The sequence below is a fragment of the Myxocyprinus asiaticus genome, chromosome 27 (assembly GCF_019703515.2).
Source record: "Myxocyprinus asiaticus isolate MX2 ecotype Aquarium Trade chromosome 27, UBuf_Myxa_2, whole genome shotgun sequence".
Taxonomy (NCBI): domain Eukaryota; kingdom Metazoa; phylum Chordata; class Actinopteri; order Cypriniformes; family Catostomidae; genus Myxocyprinus; species Myxocyprinus asiaticus.
The window spans coordinates 24,756,615-24,780,512 of NC_059370.1; the positions used below are offsets into that span (position 1 = coordinate 24,756,615).

The 23,898-nt window shown below is 43.5% G+C and overlaps 1 protein-coding gene across 3 annotated transcripts in view; it reads right to left on the reverse strand.

The window, feature by feature from the left end:
• Positions 1-23,898, reverse strand: part of LOC127417877 (teneurin-3-like) — a 209,726-nt gene that overhangs the window by 54,209 nt on the left and 131,619 nt on the right. For all 3 annotated transcript variants that reach the window (XM_051658120.1, XM_051658119.1, XM_051658118.1), the window contains 6 exons: positions 9,008-9,193; positions 8,377-8,403; positions 6,969-7,115; positions 6,606-6,813; positions 5,189-5,308; positions 1,942-2,203 (listed from right to left, as the gene is read on the reverse strand). In XM_051658120.1, the coding sequence (XP_051514080.1) occupies positions 1,942-2,203; positions 5,189-5,308; positions 6,606-6,813; positions 6,969-7,115; positions 8,377-8,403; positions 9,008-9,193 (950 nt within the window). The remainder of the gene's footprint in view (positions 1-1,941; positions 2,204-5,188; positions 5,309-6,605; positions 6,814-6,968; positions 7,116-8,376; positions 8,404-9,007; positions 9,194-23,898) is intronic.

Consider the following 23,898-nt stretch of genomic DNA (forward strand, 5'->3'; position numbering starts at 1 on the left):
TATATGTGAATGATACATTATAACTTCTGCAGATAAAATTGGATGTTGCTGGTGTTATAATGCATTATACTCTAAGGCAAGTTGTCGGCAACCGTTTTGACATGGAGTGGCATTTTTTATTTTCTTGTTCAATGGCTGTGCTGACCAATCCCATGTATGTGATTTTCCAAAGTTTGAGTCCACTTGTGAAAATCTTTGTATTTTGAATTTTTCTAATTTAATCATTTATTTTGCATTATAAATGATATTTTCAGCATAACAGTTTGGGTGAAATTTTTTGGCAAAACCCAATGATTATGATACATGTGAATTTTCACAGAGCATCTGTGAAACTGTTAAAATATTAAAGTGCTTTAATAAAAGAAAACCTGTCCTTTTGTACAAAATGAGTTAACACAGTTAATGTCACAAATTTGCTTGTTTGATTACTGATCACGAAATTGTGTGGAATCTTAAATATTTCTTATATTATGTCACTGTAATCGTGTAATCACTAGCACGCAAGCAACAGCGAGAGAGGAGGCTATTTTATTTATATGACGTTTTTCGCACCTGCATTCCAATCTACATCTTGATGTAATCCTTCCTCATGATCACGCAGCATGTTTTCATCAGCTGAATAAGAGACTAAACACTATTAAAGTGTGATGAGACTCGCGCTGTGCGTGCAAGCCATTCACGCATCACAAGCCGATAAACTATTTAGCCGTTTTCGGTTATCGCACCTGCAAAATCCTAAAACTTTATTTCCATGTTTAATTTATATTGTGAATAGACTCTGTAATATTGTGAGATTTTTTAACCCCATGATGTGGGTTTATGTTTTCTCTTTTAATCGTGTAATGTAATTTTGAGTGTGACCATGGTTTAAGGAGGGTGTACCTGTATGCTGGGTTGGTGTTTTCATTATTACATCACGTGTTGTTCTGAAAGCAAAAAGAAACAAATGAAACATGGAATGTAGGCTGTCATCCGCGCAGACTGACCGAAGCAAAGCGGATGTGTTTTCTAACCAAAAAAACAAAATTGCAGCGCTGTCGGCTTGTGATGCGTGAACGGCTTGCACACGCAGCCCGAGTCTGTTTGGTATACAGCAGTCTAACTTTTTGCAAAGCCTCCCATTCAGCTCATGAAAACATGCTGTGTGACCATGAGGAAGAGTTACATTAAGTTGTAGATTGGAATGCAGGTGCGGAATTTACATAAATAAAATAGTCTACTACTCTCTCACCATTGCTGGTGTGCCAGTGATTACCGCTCCATTTGCCAGCATTGGTGCAATAGGTTGCTGACACCTGCTCTAAGGTATAACTATGAATAGGTAAGTATTGTAATGTATCATAATTGTGGTTACAATTATTTATGAGAAGTTATAACATATTATGAGGTGTCTTATGAGACATTACTAATGCATTGTAATAACTTTACAATGCATTATAAATATGGGCTTCATAGAAAGTGTTACCGTTTTTTTTTTTCTTCACACATTTAGATTGAGTTTAGGAATTTCATGTTTTGTTTTGTTTTGTTTTGTTTTGTTTTAGGTAAAAATGCTTACTAATATACTCAATTTGCAAGCAACGTCATATCAACGTCTTACAAGTGGCAGTCAAATAAAAATAATAAATAATTTACTGCATTTACACAAAAACTCCTTACACATTCCAGCTGATCCCTGCTGATTTCCACATAAAGTATTATAAGTGAATTTACAAGTATGAATGGATAAGTCTTTCTGCCAAAGGAACAAGAGATTGTATGCCGTTGAAATTATTAATACAGAACCAAAAGCTACATGGCGTTAACAGTGTCTGGTATTCCTGACTCTACAGTATGTGTATAAAATCACAGAGCTCTCTCTCATAATCAAATTTATTTTTATTCTTAGGAATAATGTGCAGAGACACATTTGACTCTCAGATGTAATTCAATATGACTCACCTGTGTCTCAGGAATGATGGGGCTGGCCTCAGGACTGGAACGGTAGAAGGTGGATATTGGTGATGCTGTGATTCGGGGTGAGGGTCTGTCAAGGCTGTTGACTTCACAGGTTGGTGTATCTCTTTCTTCTTTCCTCATCACCAACGTGTCCATCACATAAAACACTCTGCATGACAACCATACCGTGCGATATACAGCGGGGTATGGAGCCCGCACGAAACTTAACATCAATGCCGCGCCACCATTCACCAATAAATCAAACCTACAGGCAAATAAAAACATTATATTAAACGATCACAGAGCTTGAGTGTGATTAACAAATACATTGTACTCTTCCTTAGAAAAAAGTACTAAGGCAGTACCATGGTACAGTGATGGTAACAGGTAGTTCCACACTGATAATGAGTCTACCATTGTAATGAGCGATTACTTTATTCATATACCATGGTATTTCCATGGTACTCCAGAATACTATGTCTGAGGTCGACCAATTGTGGATTTTGCAGATTTTGCTGATTCCGATAAATAAGGTGGTGGGAAAGGCCGATACCGATTCATCGGCCAATAGTTTTTAAAATAGATTTAGAATGTCAAAAAAATAAGATTTCTTATTCTTTCCTTACTATGACAGGCACAAGACAAAGAGTCCTAGATGAATCAAATCCCAGTTGTAGTTTATTATTCAACCAAAATCCCAAATATAACCAGAAAAAAAATAAAGATTTGGTGCATAACGCAGGACTTCTAAGCATAAACAAGCTTGAAACACACCGGGGACTCTTATTTTGAAATGACGAAATGATGAAAAAACTATCGGCAACTATTGCCATAGTTATTTGCCGATAACGACTGTTCCAAAAAGCTAATATCGGCACTGATTAATTGGCAAAACCGATATATTGGTCTACCGCTATACTATGTCCAAAAACCATGGTAAAACCATTGTACTTTTTTGTTGCATGCACAAGAAACAAGACATTTATCAAAGCCAACAGAAGTTATGTAAAATTATATTTGAACAATATGATGATTGCCACATTTTTCTCCCAGCGTTGAATGGGGTCATTCACACAGGACAAATTTTTGCGTCAGTCTGCACTTTTTCAGAATTGTTGCGATGTATGCACTAGACAGACATTTTTGACCGTTGTGATGCATCTTGCTGCTTTTTCAGCATCTCGTTCCATGAGCACAATGTTTTAAAGATGCTGTGTCAAGGAAACATTTTTTTTTTTGTAAGAATCCAAATACACCTGCTTTTCCATTCGTTACGCTGCCTCTAGCTTTTTTTTTTTTTTTTTAAATGCATTAATGCGTTCTGGATAAGCGGCCCATTAGTAAGCTATTAACAGTCCAAGCACTGTTTGATGACTTTTGCAAATGGTAAAATTCCAGTTACTTGGCATTTGCTTTCAGTCTATTTCACAATTTGTATGATCTTAAAAACAGTCTATGCCAGAAACTCAGTGTTGTTTGTGAAAGGACAGAGGGCATATGAAGGCTAGCTGTGATCCATAATTTCCTGTCATCATACTGTCAAGCGCACTGGTCCTCTCCAAATTACACGCTTTGTTAGCTTCATCACAGCACTTAGTTCGTAATTTCTTCCACGTTTCATATCCTCCGCCAAGACGTAGGCGATTTATGTGCTGAAAAACTTTAATAAGCACAGTACTTGAAAATAACAGAGCTAAATAACAAGGCAGGAATGCACTTCACTCACTTTTATCAGTAGTTTGCTGGCACACTCAGATGTTCTATTAGTTGATAAGAGGAGAGGTAAAGACGTAACTTTTGACATTTTTGGGATTTGGAGGAGAGATTTGGAAGTAGCAGTTAGTGCAGGACCTGTTTTAATTAGCGTGGCATAGCGAGGAGGTAGGCACAGATTTGGATATTAAGGGCCGTCTCTTTGAAGTTGTGCTCTATATGAGCTGCTGACTCCCCTGCCCGTAAGGGTACAGATGAATATTACGGTGGCTTTACACACATACTCGCACACACATTTGCACAGAGCCCAACCTAACATACACACTGATGTGCAATAACACTCAAGCATACACAAGCATACATATCCTTGCAATGTGCTTCCTTGAAATTCTCTCTAACTGCTTTTGTCCCTTTTTCAATCTGGGCATGGCTGGGCCACCGTTCCAGACCATCAGCCTTTGAAGCTGTTCCTTCTTTGCCTCTGCTTCCCCTCGGACACGCTCACTAACCAAGCGCAGATACTAGCACTGAACAAGCATGATTATCTGAAGCCCGTTCCCCTCTGTGCAGGTTTTTAAGAGGGTTCTTGAAATATCAGATAATTCTAGGCCTTCCTTATTTATGGATGTACAGTATTAACGTATCTTAGTTATTCCTTTCTTTTTTTTTTATATCTAGTGAATAGAATATGCATTTTTAAAGGGATAGTTCACACAAACATGTTATTTAAACCTGTATTACTTTTTTCTCCTACAAAATGAGATGTTAGGCAGACTGTTAGCCTCAGTCAGTTTACTGTCATTGTGTGGAGGGGAAAAAAAAGATGCAATGAAAGTGACTGGTGACTGAGGCTAACATTCTGCCTAATATCTCCTTTTGTCAGGGTGAGTGCATGATGACAGAATTTTCACTTTTGGGTGAACCATCCCTTTAATGAATATGTGATTATAGTCACACCGCAGTGAAAGGCATGTGGTCGCCACAAACACATATACAAACTTCGACAAATACAGTATATGACCTTGAGTAGTTGACTCACATTAGCTTCCAATCTGTGTGATGGTTGATAATGTTGGATAATGACCAAATGGATCATTATAAAGGTACAAGAAGGTCCGTCATCCCCAGAATGGGCTCAGAACTGAGTTAAATTCCTCCTGACTCTGAATGCTTTAATGTTATGTAACTAGACTTGGGGGTTCATAGTGCAATTTGCATGCGATTTTCATCTTTTTATGTGCGTCACCCCTGTGATGTTACATCCAAATTGGACCAGAAAAGGACATTCTTAGGTCAAGTTGTTATTTGCTGTCTGTGAGTCACAGTAATATTGACATGGGGTTGGGGGTAAAAACATGTGTGTGCATGTGAATGGTGACTGTTATGTGTATATATAGAGAACATTTGCATAAAACTATGCTAAATGGTTCCTCACTGACTATCTTAGGGATGTATATTAGCATAATTATGTGTGCATACTGCATACATACTGTGGGGAATGCATGTTCTTGTCTGTGTAAAACATATGTGTACGTACATGCCGTCCTGTCTGGTAATGGTATAACCCTGTTGGGGATAGTGCAGAAGGGAGATGTTCACTCCAATCAGTGGAGTGCCATCACTGGTCACCACCTGTCCTCGCACTACTGACACAAAGCTGTTAAATAAACACAAACGGAAAACATGCATTAAAAAAACATAGCTTAAACAGCAGTTAATTTCACTGATTTTAAAGGTCAACAGGCTGCTTGTTAAAAAAACAAAAACAATCAGCAGCATTGCATGTGGATTACAGTATATAAATAAAATGTCCAGATTTTAACATTCTTCACTCTCTGATCAATGTGACCCCTGACTTACCTGACCTTTCCTTGCTCTGCTGTTTTGATAGTCTTAACAGGCATAATTACTGCACAGATTATTTCCCTAATCACCGCTTAGTGGCTGACCTGCAATCTCACATCTTTGGACTAATTTTGCTATAATTTCTGAAAGTGCCAAAAAAAACATAAACAAAAAAAAAAAAAAACAGGGCAGATGGGCGGGATGAGATGTTTTCTCATAAAGGCATAATCAAAAACTTGATCAGCCCAATACCAGGAGATTCAAGCAAATCTTTCTCAATCGGTCTTGCTCTAAGGAAGTGAGCACAAGCAGCAATGCTCATATTGTTAACTTTGTCTGAAAAACACCAAAGGGCATAGATCATATTCACTCAAGAGTCCAAACTGAAGCAAAGGTGAGCCACTCAATCTTTTCGCCGGAAGAAGTAATCATTTTTTGAAAGTGCATGCTTTGTTAGCTTTACGTATGTTTATCTGCAACATAAAGGCAGCAGAAATTAGACAGGACAATGTAAAGTCTTCAAAAGGGGAACCAGAAGTTCTGAATCAAATTGGAAGAACCCTATTGTTTATTCTGAATGCCTGTGTGAGGCTTGCTCTATTTTCCCATACTGTTAGATCTACGACCCCAAAATGTTACAAAAAAACCCCTAAAAGATTATTGGAAATATTGTGCAATACATCAAACAGAATAACAATTACTTGCATAGCCTGAAGGACTTCTATGCATAGGCTTTATATTTTAATACTTTATATCATTGATTATAAATAAAACATGAAATAGAGACATTATGGGGAAAGCAAGAAATCTGACTGGAACTCATTGAGAAGCTTGGCATTAAGTGACTTGTATAATTTAATGGTGAAATAAAAAAAAACCTTTTGTTTCCTAATGCGGCTAAACTAGCCATTTTTATGGCACTATGAAACATAAAATATGCTGTAAAATTATAAAAATAGTAATAAAAATACAGCTTGTGAGACAACTATAAAAATGCTGCTTTCTTTGCTGTACTCTCAAGTATAAAGCCACACAGCTAGCAATCTTGTCCATTGTCTGCCTAAATCCAGGCTTATTTGAACATTTTTTGCAGTTTCAAAGCTTCTAACCTGCTGTTAAAAGAGTTTTCCCCTGGTAGGGTATGTGTACCCCCTGGAGCCACCAAGAAGCTGACACGCTGATAGAAGCCCAGAGCGTGTGGAGTAGGTGAGCTCTGGTGTTGCATTGTGCTGGGATCTGGAGCCCCGTAGCAGTATGTCTGACCCTGACAGGTGCTGTGTATGCAACAGTCTGGGTCCACACAGTCCACCAAGCCATCTACAAGAACAGCAGGAGACTTCAATAAAACTTTTCAGGTAGACTGCATTTATTTGGATGTTTTACGTTATGCAGATACTTTTCGAAAGAGCGTGCAAACAGTGTTTAAGGGTTAACAAAAACATTCAGCTCTTGAGTTCCCGGCATTTTCTCACCTCCCTCGTTGTCCTTGCCGTCTGAGCAAAGGGTTTCCATAGCGACATCACAGCCCACCCCTCTCCATCCCAACTGGCACAGGCAATGCCATCCGTTCTGGTCCAGAATGCACCTGCCGTTGTTGTTACACAGCCCTGGACAACTATCTACCGGGACAAATTCATCAGTTACACATAAAGAACAATCAGCAGCCTAGGATGTGTCAAGGGGTTGAGAACACTAACTTTTTAAACATAAAGGGGGAACATGGCGAATGTGTCATACTCAGTCAAACGTTTGAAACTTGACATTTTAAAGACATCGGACAGTAATTTCACATAAAACAATATATAGTGTGTTTCATTATTTTCTATTCTCCATTTCTGAGGAAATAGATGAATACATTCAACTAAATATCAACCACATAGCTTGGCAAAAATATTTGTATGAAGTTAAATATTTATCATGTATCTGAGCTGTTTAAAAGTTAGTCTTTATGGTAATCTTTAAAGTTCTTTTGAAAAATAATATCACATTACATCTATTTGTCCATGTGAATTAACAGCATGTTGAGTTCAACAGCACAAGTGCAGAGTGAGCTCATCAGACGGTATACTGAAGTTCTCAGTACTGAAGTCATATCCTTTGTCACAGAATGTGTGAAGTCAAAGGAAATTACAGAGGCAAATGCTAACCTTAAGGAGCTTAGCAGCTGCTAAATATTACTTTAAGACACAGTGAGATGTACAACAATGGGGATTTGGGACAGTAATATGAATGTGCATGGACTGACTGATGACTGTGTGTGTGTGTGTGTGTGTGTGTGTGTTTGCCTACGGTTACATTTTAAGAAACAGGAAACCTGAAACTGAACACATGGAGGGACACATTAATACACCATACATAGACATAATGAAAGTCATGCTTGAGAGACAGAGGGGTCAAAGCCACATGCTCTCTTCAGGGCAGCATGACCTTTACCTCTATATCCTATCCAGTCTGCTATCATGAAGAGACATTCAGGGAAAAGAATTAAACATAGTGGTGTTATACTGCAGAATGCAGTGATTTATTGTCAGTCATTTCTATAGACAGCCCAGGCAGCCTTTGCTGGTTACACAATCTAATATATGGTGGCTTAACCTCTCCTCAGTAAATATGACATTTTATGATATTTGCATTGTACTGTTCAAGAGCTCGATTAGAGAAAGGCAGGGATGCTTTTGATTTTTTCTTTTTTTTCTTATTCTTTTCTTGCAGAATCAAGGTCTATGCCTGATAATCTGCTTTTTGATTTAAGAAAAGTTTGAATTTGAAGATACAGCATTTAAAGAAAATTCAAGAAAACTATAAATCAAATGACATTTTTTTTTTATTCCACACATCACATAGAAAGCATAAGATGACTGATGAAAGAAAGCACTGTACCTTTGATTTTACTGTCTAGGAAGTGAGCTAGAGTGATGAAAACAATGAAAGAAAGAAACAGGGGGAAAAAGGAAGCCATTAAAACTCCATTGAACATAACAACTCTATTAATTAAGCTTTTATATAATGCTTACTATGTAATACAGGCACATATTCAGAGTTCGCAGATTGACAACCTGTGAGCTCTCAATTAATTTATGGTAGTTAAATATATGCTATATTAATGTCATGACAGTATTTCATTTTATCTCAAGATCAATATGAACAATATGACCAGGGCTCCCACACTTTTTAACCAATGAATTTCCAAGACTTCCAGCTGTTGATGATTACTGGATAAGGGTTTTTAAAATAATTAAAAAATCAGCAATTTCTAGAAGATGAAATATTTTTGAACTGAGCTTAACTAGAAAATGTTATATTCACTGCAGAAACTTCCATGATTTTTCCATGAATTTTTAAATTTGTATTAATTCCCATGACTTATGCAGGCTTGGAAATCATGATTTTTATATTAACAAAGTTTAAAATAAAAGTGGTTTTCATGACAGTGCGAACTCTGTGTGATACTTTTCAAAATGACACTTTTTTAGACTAACAAAATACAAAGTTCGTAACCTGACAAACTCACCGATATTGCAGTTTTCTCCAGTCCAACCTTGATGGCACTCACACTTCCCCTTTCGACACACACCATGCTCCCCACAGTGAGGCTGACAGTTCTCCTGTTCGCATTCTGCCCCCGACCTGCCGTCTGCACACCGACACACACCTCCAACACAAACACCATGAGGACTGCAATCTGTTGTACACATTTCTGAGACAAAAGACACTGAATTTGAGTCATGATAGACAAGTGTGTAGCAGTGCTTGTCATAAAAATACATCTTATAAAACAACTATAAAAACACAGCTTTCATTGATGGACTCTCAAGTATAAAGATATAAAGCCACAGCAATCTAGCCCATTAGAGGATAGCGGTCATAATAATATTCTTCTATTCAGCCTATGTTCTTTAGCAATGCATGTGTAGCATGTGGTTTACTTAATGGAAACAAGAAAAAGATTGAGAGACTCAACAATCTGAATACAGTATCTGACAACTGTGTGCTTTATCTACAGGTTTTTGCTTCTGTTTTGGCAAAAGAAAAATAAATTTCATCTCCTTTAGGACAGCACCATACTGAATTATAACCGCTATGACTGACTGCATCTTTGGCACTCTTATTCACATTGATGGATTGTGTTTGAATGTTGGGGTTTGGCATAATTGGCAGTAATCCTTTGATAGTTTTGTGCTAAAGCCAATTCACAATGGCTCTGAACTTGTCATCCTGCAAGCTGTGACTGCTAACATTTCTGGTCCCTAGAGCATCCATAAACAAATACACTCATACACATTCACATTAAGTGTCAGGCGAACAGATTCACACAAGATTTTCAAGGGCAAATGGCTTTTTCACAAAATTGTGTTAAATTTAATGCCTCTAAACATGAAAACCAGAACTGCAAAGTTTTGTGTATAAATACCTTTTCAGAAGTTAGGTTACTTTATCTTGCAGAGAGTGTTGCCAACAAAACTCAGAAGAAACCATTTAGTGGAAAGGTTGAAGGTCAAGGATGCATGGAAGGTTCTCAAAAATAATTAGATTTTATAAATATGGCTGCATGCCAAATCATGTTTTGGGGGGTATTTAATAGATAATTACATCCATAAGGCATGACCATATTCTGCAAGTCAGCAAACACTGTGCACTCTGCTATTCTAGAGAGACATCCTAAATTTGGAAGACCTTAGTCCATAGATGGTGCTACAACAACTTCATTACTCATTACTCACTTTTTATTATAAATTCAGTTTACCTTCATCTTAAAATTTCCCAGTGGGCTGCAAACCATTAATCTCAGTTAATTAACATGCACACTGTAGAATTACATCTGCATGTCTGTTTCCAGTCAGACACTGATCTGCATGTATTAAAATAACCTACAGGTCAAGATACACATTGTTAGTATTTCAAAGATTGCATCTGCATGTGTCAGACAGCCCTTTGCTTCTGTGTTTTAAAGGCATTTTCACTTTCAGTATGTATTCTTTGCATAAATGCATATAAATCAGGTATTGTCTGCTCTGAGTTAGAGATCCAGCTGATTTCAAGCTGCATGCTGCAAACAGAGAGCAAGGCATAGGCATCTAAGCACACCTGAACTGAAACTTAGAACTGGCTCACCCCACCCACCTTCACTTCAACGAATCATTATGTCCTTACAACTATCACCTCAATGACTCCTTAAAACCCTCCAAAATAACAAAGCCCTGGGCAATTTTGATTTTATAAGACCATGCTGGTGTCACGTATTCCCTGTTTGTGACTAGACTTTTATGTTGAAATTCTTGTTTAGTTCCCCGTTCCTGTTTCCTGTGTTAGTTTTGTAGTCCTTTTGTAGTTTCATTTTATGATTGGTTTACCCTGATTGTTTCCCCAGGTGTTCCTTGTTCCCTTATTTTCCCTTGTGTATTTAAGACCTTGTTTCTCCTGGTTTCTTGGTCAGTCTTTGCATGTGTTATGTTATGCTCTGTGCTTGGTTCCCTGAATTACTTAATTTATCTTCATTTCATTAAAGCTACAGTTAGATCCTTTACCCTCGCCTGCCTCGTTACAGAAAGACTGAACCAAGATGGATCTAGCGGCTGTCAGAATTATCCTGCTTAAGCAAGGGGAGCCTTGGCCGTCTCAGAGCCAACGCCTGTAGCCTCGACTGTCCCAGTGCCAGCATCCTCGGCCATGGAAGCCATTCCCGCAACAGCGCTCCCAGCTGTCCGGAAGAGTAAGAGGAGAAGGAAAAGGACTCCTGCTCCCTAGTCGATGCTAGCACTCACGACCATGGAAGCCATCCCCCGGTAACTGTCTCGGCCACGGTGTTCAGTTCCCAGTCGCTGCCAGCTCTCGTCAAGCCTTCCATGGCTTCGCCCCTCGAGCCTCCCACGGCTCCGCCTTCCATGGCTTCGCCCCTCGAGCCTCCCACGGCTCCGCCTTCCATGGCTTCGCCCCTCGAGCCTCCCACGGCTCCGCCTTCCATGGCTTCGCCCCTCGAGCCTCCCACGGCTCCACATTCCATAGGTCCACCCCTCGAGCCTCTCCTGGCTCCGCCTGCCTTCGTCTGCCTTCGTTGAGCCTCTCCCGGCTCCGCCCTCAGAGTCTTCCACGGCTCCGCCCTCAGTCTTCCACGGCTCCGCCCGCTCCCCCAGAGACTCCTCCTCCAGCGGTTCCGCCCGCTCCCCCAGAGACTCCTCCTCCAGCGGTTCCGCCCGCTCCCCCAGAGACTCCTATTACAGCGGCTCTGCCCGCCCCTCCTCCAGCGGCTCTGCCACCTGACCCAGTCCCTGCCCTGTGGCCCCCTCCCAGGCCTCCTGTCCCAGTCCCTGCCCTGTGGCCACCTACCAGGACTCCTGACCCAGTCCCTACCCTGAGATCATCTCCTTGGTCTCCTGGCCGTCCGCCTGATCTGCTCTGGTCTCCTTGGTCTCCTGGCCGTCTACCTTATCTGCTCTGGCCTCTTTGGTCTCTGGCTCCACCTTGGTCCTCACTCCCACCGGCTCTGCCTCGGTTTTCCAAGCCCCCAGCTCCATCTCTGGAGCCTGCAGCGTCGCCCTGGTTCTTCATACCTCCGGCTCTGCCTTGGTCTCCAGCCTCCCTGACTCCAACTTGGTCTTCCGTCCCCCCAACTCTGCCCTGGACTGCTCCACCAAAAGCTCCGCTGTGGGTCACCTTCCCTTAGGCTATGTCAGGGTGTTCCACTCCGCCAGTTCTGCCCAAGTGTCCAGCTCTGCCTTGGAATCCAGCTCTGCCGGCTACACCCAAATCTCCTGCTCCACAAGCTCCACTTTGGTCTATTTGTTCAGCATCACTTTGGTCTTCTGTTTTGCCTGGTTCCTCTGTTCCCCTTGCCCCTTGTGCCCCCTTGAACTGCCTGTTTCCCCTTTCCCCCCCACACCCAATGGACAATCTTTTTTTATTATTGTGGAGCATCTGGAATCCGCTCCTTAAAGGGGGGCTCTGTCACGTATTCCGTTTGTGACTAGACTTTTATGTGAAATTCTTGTTTAGTTCCCCATTCCTGTTTCCTGTGTTAGTTTTGTAGTCCTTTTGTAGTTTCATTTTATGATTGGTTTACCCTGATTGTTTCCCCAGGTGTTACTCATTCCCATGTTTTCCTTTGTGTATTTAAGCCCTTGTTTCCCCTGGTTTCTTGGTGAGTCTTCGCATGTGTTGTTATGCTCTGTGCTTGGTTCCCTGTGTTTTGTTTCTTTATATTCTGAGTTACTTAGTTTATCTTTGTTACATTAAAGCTGCATTTAGATAATTTACCCTCGCCTGCCTCATTACAGCTGGATCCAATTTATCAGTGCAGATATTACAGTACATCTGTCACTTTTTTTCAAACTTCACTGTTGCCTAAGGCAACCTTTAGAGGGAAAAAATCCTCTTAACAAATAAATAACAGATAACAACTCAAATTGAGAGTAACGTAAGTAAAGTCTCTCTGATGTCTGTACATAGGAGCCCTCTTGCCGTCCCTCATAAGAGGAGGTTGTTGTTGTTCAATTTCAAGACCTTGGAGGGTCTGATTAGGTTGTGCTGGCTCTCTGGAATATTAAATTGTTCTAAAAGGGTGAAGGGGTGGCTGAATCATTCAATCTTTTTTTTCTTTTAAATGGCCTTCTTTTTCCACAACAGTCGATGTAATACATTTTTCATTAGCGGTAAGGTGTTTATCTGTTTTTAGCACTTCCAGGTTCCAGTGGGAGGCTGGTTGATCTATGCCACACAACCGTTAATTAAAGTTTATTTAATTGAGGTGGAATAGTGGTGGTAATGAAGAGACAAAACCCCAACTGTGCAAGCGAGTGCACTCCCATGGCTCTCATGGCCAGAGCTGCAGCTACTGTAGAAGTGGCCCTACTCTGAGCTCACAAACACTCAGGAAGAGGAAGTACTACTGTACACTGTACACCCCAGGGTACTATTGACAAAAATATATTGAGCCAGATGTACTCAAAATTTCTCTAAATATTTCTCTAAATAAAAAATAAAAAAACTTAAGTGAAACTTAAAAATTGTAAACATGACTATTGGAAAACTTTTAAGTAATTCTAAACATTTTTTTTAGTATTAATAACTTTTGAAACTATAGTTATTTAGTCATCATGCACACAAAGTTATTTTGTTCTGTTTACAAAAGCATTTTAATTTTGTTGACCAATTCTGAAATTGTTTAAATCAGTGTTGTTTTGAAAATTATTTTTGTATTGGGAAATAAAAGCTAATATTATTCACACTGTAAATCCAAATAATTAATTGTTTTGAGTAGGTAAAATTTAAATTTTAACCTTTTAACCAGTTAACCTTGATGAGTATTTAGAACTTTCTCTGTCTTTTGAATTCACAAAACTGACACTTTTTAGTAACTTGAATTGATTTAAGTAATTATCTTTAAATTTACTGGAACTTAAATTCAACTGAAACTGGGCAGGGCATTTCTATTTCCCAGCATGCTTTGCATGGCACTTGAAAGGGAGGGTAAATGTTCAAATTAAGTGTTATATGTGTCTTTGTGCAAGATGAATGCAAAGGGGGAAACTTGTTAGTGTTTTATTTTTTGTTGTGTTATTTAGAAGAGTTTCTGTTATGTTTGAGTTTTGGGGGTTACCTTTATGGTGAATTGTGGAGCTTGCGCTTAGGTGGAGGACCGGTACAAATTACAAATGTTCTGTATTGCTTTACTCACTGAGCAATTGCTATGCTCATCAATGTATAGTGTTATCACTCAACATGCATTAAGCATGCAAGTGTTCACTGTACTAGCTAGTACTGACTAGGTTTTTTTCTACTTGAAGTATTTAAATTGAGATTACTTGTTAATTTTAAGTTCATCAAACAGTTCAATTTTAAGTTGAGTGCCATCAAAATGTATGAGTTAGCTTACTTGATATTTCAAGTTAAGAGCAATCATTAGTTCAAAATCTGTCAGTTCTGCTTACTTAAACATGTAATTTATTAACTTAAAACTTATTAGTAGGGATCTGTAAACAAGATTGTTTGAAGAAAATTTAAGAAGTGCAATGCACTTTTAAAAAAACTCTACGTAATTAACATGTCTAGTTAAATCAGCTTAAAACTTTGATTTATTTGGCAAATATTGTTCAAATGGCAAATAAGGTTAGAGGAAGACAAACTTTCATGTTTTGAGTAACTTTACATAAAACTTGGTAGTGCATCGGGTTTCCGCAAAACTTTTGAGTAATGACTAATCTGTAGGGATTACAGTGTACAAAGGTATGGTTTAGTAGCTTAACTACTATTTTATTTACAGTATATTCAGTAAAAGATAAAAGTTTAAATTACATGATTAAATTCAACATTTTGTAAAACGCCATTGCTATTTTGTTTCATCAGATATATTATATTATACACTGAAAACCAGTGGCAGCCCGTGCATTTTAAGTGTTGGCTTCAGTGCAATTCATGCCATTAAGAAAACACTGTTTCACAATTAATAAGACACTCTATGCCTATGGACATCATACATTACATCACAGCCAAATAATAATACCAATTGGCATTTTAAAACACGTCCGTGCACGAAAGCCAAAACCAAGAAGGTCTAATACCAGGAAAAAGCTATCTAATAATATTTGCGATCTAGATGTTGCTTGCAATACATTTAGTTTCATCAGGGTACACGGTTACTTTTCAAAACTTAAACTGACACTGAATGCTCCAGCCAGCCTAATTTACACTTAGAAAACTCCTGATGTTGTTATAACAATGCAAAAAGCACTTACCAATTTGCTTGAAGTGAAAATCAGCCCTCCTTTCCTGTTTAATTCATCAATTGCACGATCATGCAGAACATCTTAGGTTTTTAAATCCATAAGGATCTCTTTCTCAACGGCAATAACTGCAGTGATGACATCCGACTCGTCATCAAGATTTCGCGTTCTTCGCTTTCAAATTACGTACATCACTTAAAGTGTGATTGCGTCACTCAAGGCCAGCTAGAAGGCCTGGACTGGGACATATCCTAAAGACCACACCCACCAAGAACAAATAAATCAATCTGATTGGCTGATGAATCTGACTATCTGGCTTTAGATGCCTATTCATTTGCAGTGATGAGGGATTCTGTGGAAATTCTGAAGGCCTGACTGGGTGGAGCTCAGACTCACGTGCTGCTTTGGCTAAGGAGCATGGCTTTGGGTATGGGATTTGTGAACCAGTTGTCACGCTTCGCTTGTAAGGATCAAGGAATAAATTCTGATTGGATAAACTATTCGTTGTTTGCTATTCGCTTTTAGATGAATTAGGAGTGGAAAGCGACTGTAAATAAATAGGCAAAAAGGTGAATGAGAATGAAAGGATAAAAATATTTATTTATTAGACATGTTAAACCAGCAGAGAAGGCTTTGCTGGCCCTGAGAATTCGCCACTGCTGAAAACACTAATAGGTTAATTGCATGCATCTGATTGAGTAAATTCATTCCCTCAATTCAATTGAGTAATGGGGTCTCCCAAAACTTGAGTATTTAAGTTAAATGAAATTGGTGTTCATATAGAATGAACTTAACTACACCAATCAGCCACAACATTAAAACCACCTGCCTAATATTGTGTAGGTCTGCCTCATGCTGCCAAAATAGCGCCAACCCGCATCTCAGAATAGCATTCTGAGATGCTATTCTTCTCACCACAATTGTACAGAGCGGTTATCTGAGATTCCATAGACTTTGTCAGTTTGAACCAATCTGGCCATTCTCTGTTGACCTCTCTCATCAACGAGGCATCTCCATCAACAGAACTGCCCCTCACTGGATGTTTTTTGTTTTTAGCACCATTCAGAGTAAATTCTAGAGACTGTTGTGCATGAAATTCCCAGCAGATCAGCATTTACAGAAAAACTCAAACCAGCCCGTCTGGCACCAACAATCATCCATGCAATTATCTAACCAGCCAATCATGTGACAGCAGTGCAGTGCATAAAATCATGAAGATACGGGTCATGAGCTTAGGTTAAGGCCGAAACAAGTACGTAAACGCAGACGCGAGCGCTTGGACAACGCATGGCCAATGCATGGTCCCGTTGTACATACATTATATGCGCTCTTGCGTTGCTCTGGCAGTAACAAACCTCAGACCACAAGAGGGCAATAGATTTTTTAGGCTTGACCACGAAACCTGTGCTGTGTCCGAAACCAGGAAAATGCTGCCTTTGGAGGCAGGATGAAAATAATGCTTTTCAAACTGTTTGGAGACCAGTTTCTTTAAGAGTTCCATTCATTCCAAACAGCTGTCAGTTAAGCCATTAACTGATTAGGCAACAAGTCAGTTGCCTACGTTTTCGGATGCAGCCCGGATGTGGTAGATGAGTCAATAGTTGAGGAGTGGGGAGAGACACAGAGAAAAAACAAGTTCATTTGAATGGACTGGGTACAAAAAGTCGTATATATTTTTCGAAAAGATTCAACTCAAATTGCTGCCCGAGTCCACCATGACAGTTGTTGATTGAAAGAAAAAAATCAGCTCTAGTGCCCCATGTGGCAACGCTGAGAATGCAGAGTGTACTTGCATTCTGTTATTAATTGAGTGCTGACACATTTCAGAATCAGATTGGGGAAAAATGTGATCTCAGTGATTTGGACCGTGTAATGTTTGTTGGTGCCAGAGAGGCTGGTTTGAGTATTTCTGTAACTGCTGATCTCCTGGGATTTTCACGCACAACAGTCTCTAGAATTTACTCAGAAAAGTGCCAAAAACAACAAAAAACATCCAGTGAGTGGCAGTTCTGTAGATGAAAACACCTTGTTGATGAGAGAGGTTAAAAGAGAATAGCCAGACTGGTTCGAAATGACAAAGTCTACCGTAACTCAGATAACCGCTCTGTACAGTTGTGGCGAGAAGAATAGCATCTCAGAATGCTATTCTGTGATGTCCTCCTTCAAACAAGCCTCGTTTAAACGAGACGGCCTTCAAAGGACAAATGGAAATGTCCTGGTTACTTTCGTAACCTCCATTCCCTGATGGAGGGAACGAGACGTTGTGTCGATGTAGTGACACTAGGGGTCACTCATGGGAGCCCCAAACACCTCGGAGTGTGGAATTTGCATGCCACTCCCCCGGATATATGGGTATAAAAGGAGCTGGTATGCAACCACTCATTCAGGTTTTGTGCTGAGGAGCCGAGACCATGTCCCAGCCATTTCAGCGGGTAGTTCAGCGGGTAGTTCAGCGATGTGGCAAGACGGACACAACGTCTCGTTCCCTCCATCAGGGAACGGAGGTTACGAAAGTAACCAGGACATTCCCTATCTGTCACTCACTCCCCGTTGTGTCAATGTAGTGACACTAGGGGTCCCTATACAAAACGCCACAACTAGCTGAACTGTTACGTGAAATGCCGGTGTGTGATGGGCAGACTGCTGTGTGCTTCGTAGCCAGTGCACCAGGCCATCACATAACCTCCCCCAAAGCTCTTATGATCGTCGAACGGTCCGTCAGGAACAAGTCGACTGCCCAACTATAGGGACAGGCTAGCCTAGCAGAGGCCTCTTTTCCCTCTCTTTTCTCCCCAAAAAGAGTGGAATTTGTTAACTGACTGGGAGCCATAAGTGTCTGCGTCGAGGGGTGTCCCTCCGAAGGGGAAGACACCGCGGAGACCACACCCCGCCCAAAAAGGGGGGGGGGTATTTTGAGTGGAATACATCACATGGTCTTACCGAGTCTTGTCAGAAGTATGTCATGTGCAGAGGTCCCATGGTAGGTCCTACCCGAAGGGGGAGGAGTTTCTACAGAGCATGGCGACCTGGGGCAGAGGGGCCTCTGCCCAAGGAAGACGCAGTTTGCCACCAGGGAAACGATTTTGCGGAAGATATCATATGGGGTCGCCTTTGGGGAACCAGCACATGTGGAGCACCTACCTCAGTACAGGGGCTCATATGCGCAAGTACTGGGCCGGTCAGCGAGTATTATTCACAAAATCACCTGCCAGAGGGCTACGGAGGAAAGTCATCCAGAGATCACAGTCTGTGAACACGACTGGTAGTCAAGAGCGGACGTCTTCACCTCAAGGGAGGGGAAAGGCGCTATGTGCAAGCTTTACACCCGGCCAGATTGTCCCGGAACTTACCTGTTCATGCCTGCCAATACACGGGATGAGACCGGCTCAACCCAGAGATTGTAGAACCTCGCAAAGGTGTTGGGTGTTGCCTAGCCCGTTGCTCTGCAGATGTCTGCCAAAGAGACACGACTGGCCAGGGCCCAGGAGGCCGCCACACTCCTGGTGGAGTGGGTCCGTAATCCCACAGGGGTGGCACGTCCTGAGCCTGATATGCCATTGCGATGGCGTCAATGAACCAGTGGGCGATCCTCTGTTTAGAGACAGCGCTTCCTTTCCGCTGTCCACCAAAGCAAACAAAGAGCTGCTCGGAGCTTCTGAGGCTCTGTGTGCGATCCAAATAGATGCGTAAAGTTCGCACCGGACACAGTAACACCAAGGCTGGGTCTGCCTCCTCCTGGGGCAGTGCTTGCAGGTTCACCACCTGATCCCTAAAAGGGGTCGTGGGAACCTTGGCCACATAGCCCGGTCGGGGTCTCAGGATCATGTGAGAGTAACCCGGACTGAACTCCAGGCACGATTCGCTGACAGAGAACGCCTGCAGGTCCCCTACCCTTTTGATGGAAGTGAGCGCAGTCATGAGGGCAGTCTTCAAAGAGAGTGCCTTAAGATCATCTGACTCCAAGGGCTCAAAGGAAGCTCCCTGTAGACCCCGATGGACTACAGAGAGGTCCCATGAGGGGATGAGGCGTGGTCTGGAGGGATTCAACCTCCTAGCGCCTCTCAGGAACCTGATGATCAAGTCGTGCTTCCCCAAATACTTACCATCTACTGCATCGTGATGAGCTGAAATAGCGGGTACATACACGTTCAGGGTGGAGGGGGACAGCCGCCTCTCCAGCCTCTCCTGCAGGAAGGAAAGCACTGATCTGACTGCGCATCTCTGGGGGTCTTCGCATCGGGAAGAACACCACTTAGCAAACAGATGGCACTTCAAGGCAAACGCTGCTGACTCCAGAGAAGGAGATGGCGGGCGAGTTGTGACATGCAGTGGGAGCGTAGACCGCCTTGGTGGTTGATGTACGCTACAGCCTCTGTGTTGTCCGTCCGGACAAACACGTGCTTGCCCTGGAGCAGTACTGCCAACAACTCTAGGCAGTTGATGTGCCAACACAGCCGTGGGCCAGTCCAGGAGCCAGCGGCTGTGTGCCTATTGCATACGATGCCCCAACCCATCTTGGAGACGTCTGTTGTAACCACGACACGCTTGGAGACCTGCCCTAGGGGAACCCTGCCTGTAGAAATGCAAGGTCGGTCCAAGGGCTGAAGAAGCGGCGACAGATCGGCATGTTGGTCACGTGATGTGTCCCGTGGCGCCATGCCAATCTCGGGACTCGAGTCTGAAGCCAGTGCTGAAGCGGTCTCATATGCATCAACCCAAGCGTTGTGGCCGCCGCTGAAGATGCCATATACCCCAGGAGCCTCTGAAAAAGTTTCGGTGGAACCGCTGTTCTCTGTCTGAATGCCTTCAGACAGTTCAGCATCGACTATGCGCACTCGTTCGTGAGGCGTTCTGTCATTGAGACCGAGTCCAACTCCAAACCAAGAAAAGAGATGCTCTGAACCGGGGAGTGCTTGCTCTTTTCCCAGTTGACCCGAAGCTCCAGTCGGCTGAAGTGCCGGAGCTTGAGGCCCCTGTGTGCGCACAGCAACTCTCGAGAATGAGCTAGGATTAACCAGTCATCGAGATAGTTGAGGATGCGAACACCCACTCCCTCAGCGGGGAAAGGGATGCCTCTGTGACCTTCGTGAAGACGCAAGGGGACAAGGACAGGCCGAAGGGGAGGACCTTGTACTGGTATGCCTGGCCTTCGAAGGCAAACTGCAGGAAGGGTCTGTTTCGAGGTCAGACCAAGACGTGGATGTATGCGTCCTTCAGGTCTACCGCTGCGAACCAATCTTGATGCCGGACGCTCACTAGAATGCGTTTTTGCTTGAACGGGAGTCTGTGCAAAGCCCGGTTCAGTACTCGCAGGTCCAGGATTGGTCGCAACCCACTGCCTTTCTTAGGTACGATGAAGTAAGGGCTGTAGAACCCTTTCTTCATCTCGGCTGGAGGGACAGGCTCTATCGCGCCCTTTTGCAGAAGGGTAGCGATCTCTGCACGCAAGGTAGCGGCGTTCTCGCCCTTCACCAAGGTGGAGACGGACCGGGTCAGCCATCGCGACGGGTTGTAAAGCGCGAGTCACGCGCCCAAACTCTGGGCGAGGGGGACCAAGGGAATGATCACGTCAGACGTACTGGCGGGTGGGGCCTCGTGGACGGACAGAGCTCGAGGTGCCACGTCGAAGGGATTTAAGCCACGTGGCCGTGCTGAGTCCAGGGACATCGAAGCACTTACCTGGCTCCAGCCACCCACCATAAGATTGGCCGAGGAGGGGGGAGGAGGAGTCTCGTCCCCGTAGTCCACCGGACCCAATCCCGCGTGGGCGTGTTTGTGCCACAGCTGGGCGCACAGGGGTGGGGGGACCGCCGCTGGAGCACCATACCTGCAAAGATGGGACGGTGGACAGTGGTTGTGACGACGGCCGTGCGCACCGGACATGTGACCCAGGGAACAAGTAAACCGCTTTTTTGTTGAATTTTTGGGTACCGCAGCCTCTTGGACATGCGGCAAAATTAAATGAAAACGAAACAAAAGATTCTCCTCCCGACCCTCCACCGGGGGATGGAGTGGTCTGCTCACCAGCTCCAGAGAAGCGGGTCTCCTTGACCCTGGGTCGCCCGTCTCAGATGCGCTTCAAAGCCTTCCTCGGGTTATTGGCGGCCGGCCGCGAGACTGGTGGCACTGCTTTCTGCGCCGGTGTTGTAGTTGCAGGAGGACGCCCTTGGCGACAGGCAGACGGGGTGTGGGGTCTTGAGCCGCGTTGGGGCAGGATGTGTTGTATGGCCTCCGTCTGCTGATTCACCGCTGAGAACTGCTGGGGGCAAAGTCCTCGACGGTGTCGCCGAATAGGCCAACCTGGGAGATGAGGGCATCAAGGAACCGTGCCTTGTCAGCCTCTCGCATCTCAACCAAGTTGAGCCAAAGGTGGCGCTCCTGGGCCACCATTGTGGACATCGCCTGCCTGAGAGACTGCACCATGACCTTCGTCACCCGGAGAGTTCCTGCATCAATCCCGAGTCAGAACTACCCTCGTGCAGTTCTTTTAGCGCCTTGACTTGGTGTACTTGCAGGAGAGCCATGGAGTGCAGGGCGGAGGTGGCTTGTCCAGCGGCACCGTAGGCATTAGCCGTCAGCGACGACTTAAACCTACAGGCCCTGGACGGGAGTTTCGGGTGCCCGTGCCAGGTGGTGGCACTTTGCGGATACAAGTGCACAACGAGTGCCTTATCTACCTGGGGAATCACCGAATACCCCCTGGCCGCTCCGCCATCGAGGATAGCGAGAGCGGGGTAGCTGAAAGACCAGGACCGGGCAGTAGATGGTGCCTCCTACGATCTTGTCAGCTCCTCATGCACTTCCGGGAAGAAAGGAACGGGGGTGGGGTGTGGCCGTGGGCAGCACCCCGAGCCCAGAAACCAATCGCCGAGCCGCGAGGGTTCAGGGGAGAGTGGAGGGTTCCACTCAAGCCTGACGCTCACGGCTGCCCGAGAAAGCATGTCCATCATTTCCACATCGGCCTGGGACTGGGCGACCGTTCCCGAAGGAGGAAGCCCAGTCGAAGTCTCTGCGTCCGACAGGACGAGCCCGCTCTCCGATGCTGCGCTCGATAACTCGTCTTCTTCCTGGGCTCCGAACGAGAGGTCGAGCTCTCGACAAGCCGGCGATCTCGGCCGAGCGCCCGACCGGGGCAAGCGAGCATGCTGGGGAATGGGAGGTCTGTGGGGGGACACCCGGCGGAGGTGGTCCCATTGAGGTCCCCAAATCGCCCCCAGTGCTAACCGGCACGGCCTCATACCCATAGGTAGAAGGACAGAGGCGGGGAGCCGCTGGGGTGGCTTGCTTTCTTACGAATGCAAGCCGCGACCGCAACGTTGCCATGGTCATGTTCTCGCAATGAGAACAAGACCCATCCGCTAACGTTGTCTCCGCGTGGGCAGCGCCCAGACACGTAAGACTGCGATCATGGCCGTCAGAAGCGGAGAGATAACGAGCAACCAGGAATATCACACAAACAGAAAGACATCTTTAAAAAGACGTTCCGTGTGTGCCGCTCTTTTAGAAAGCAAATATACTCTTTTTAAAATATACTCTTTTAGTTGTTTCTGCCGAAGCACCCAGGGGCATTCTCTGCACTCCACTGGTGCAGAGGGGGAGAAGCCGCTGAAATGCACCGTAGAATCCAGCAGATGAGGTGAATGAACTTCGCGGATGAATTCAGCTTCAATGAATAGAACCGCTCGGCTCTGAAGAGAAAATCTGAATGAGTTTTTGCATACCAGCTCCTTTTATACCCGTATGTCCGGGGGAGTGGCATGCAAATTCCACTCAGCAATTTCTCAATGGCCTCCCAAGAGTGACCCCTAGTGTCACTACATCGACACAACGTCGAGTGAGTGACAGATAGGGAACGTAACGTAACATGGTTGTTATGACAGCACACCACTCTTTAACAAGCATGAGTGCTTTGAGTGAGAAGGGAACAAAGTCCCTCTGGAAGGGAATGTATGAGGTACATTTTAGGAGAGTTATAATGATGTCAAGAGAAAAGAAAATAGATTTTACAGATGTACTTTTAGTCTAATACTTTATTTAATTATATATTAATATAATTATACATATTATATACTCTGCACCCATCTACTGAGGTACTTCAACTTGGGAATTAACATTCCTTGCGTTTGAACATCATATTTACGGGCAAATTGGCGTCATTTTTTTTAACATTTCCGTTGAAGCAAAGAATTCTGGGTTGTAAGTGCCCACAAAGGATACACCTAATGCATCCTCCGAATTCCCGTGAAAGAAGGTCACATTCAAAAGCTGCATACGAAGTGTCCTACTCCCTTTTCTGAAACGAGACAGCCTCGATGACGTATGCGGCCGACAAATGCGACCTCCGGAAGACACAGTCTTCCAAACGAGCCAATATTATATGTTTTGTGGTAATCAACATTATGCCACAAATGCTGTCGACTGAGCTTAACTTGTTTTCAACCCAGAACATTCCTTTAAGTTTGGCTGCTTCCATATTTTTGTTTCCCACATGAATGCATAACATGTCGTTGTAACGAATGCCTGACTTGGAGGTATGAGCTGCCTAGGTGCACTTGAAGGCTGCATCCGATTTCGCCGAGATGCAGGTGTGTGACGTCAAACAAACTTGTCGGCACCAAGGGAGAGATACAAAGTAAGTGATAAACATGAACTTTTATTAAGTAATATCAATAAATGAGTCAAAGTT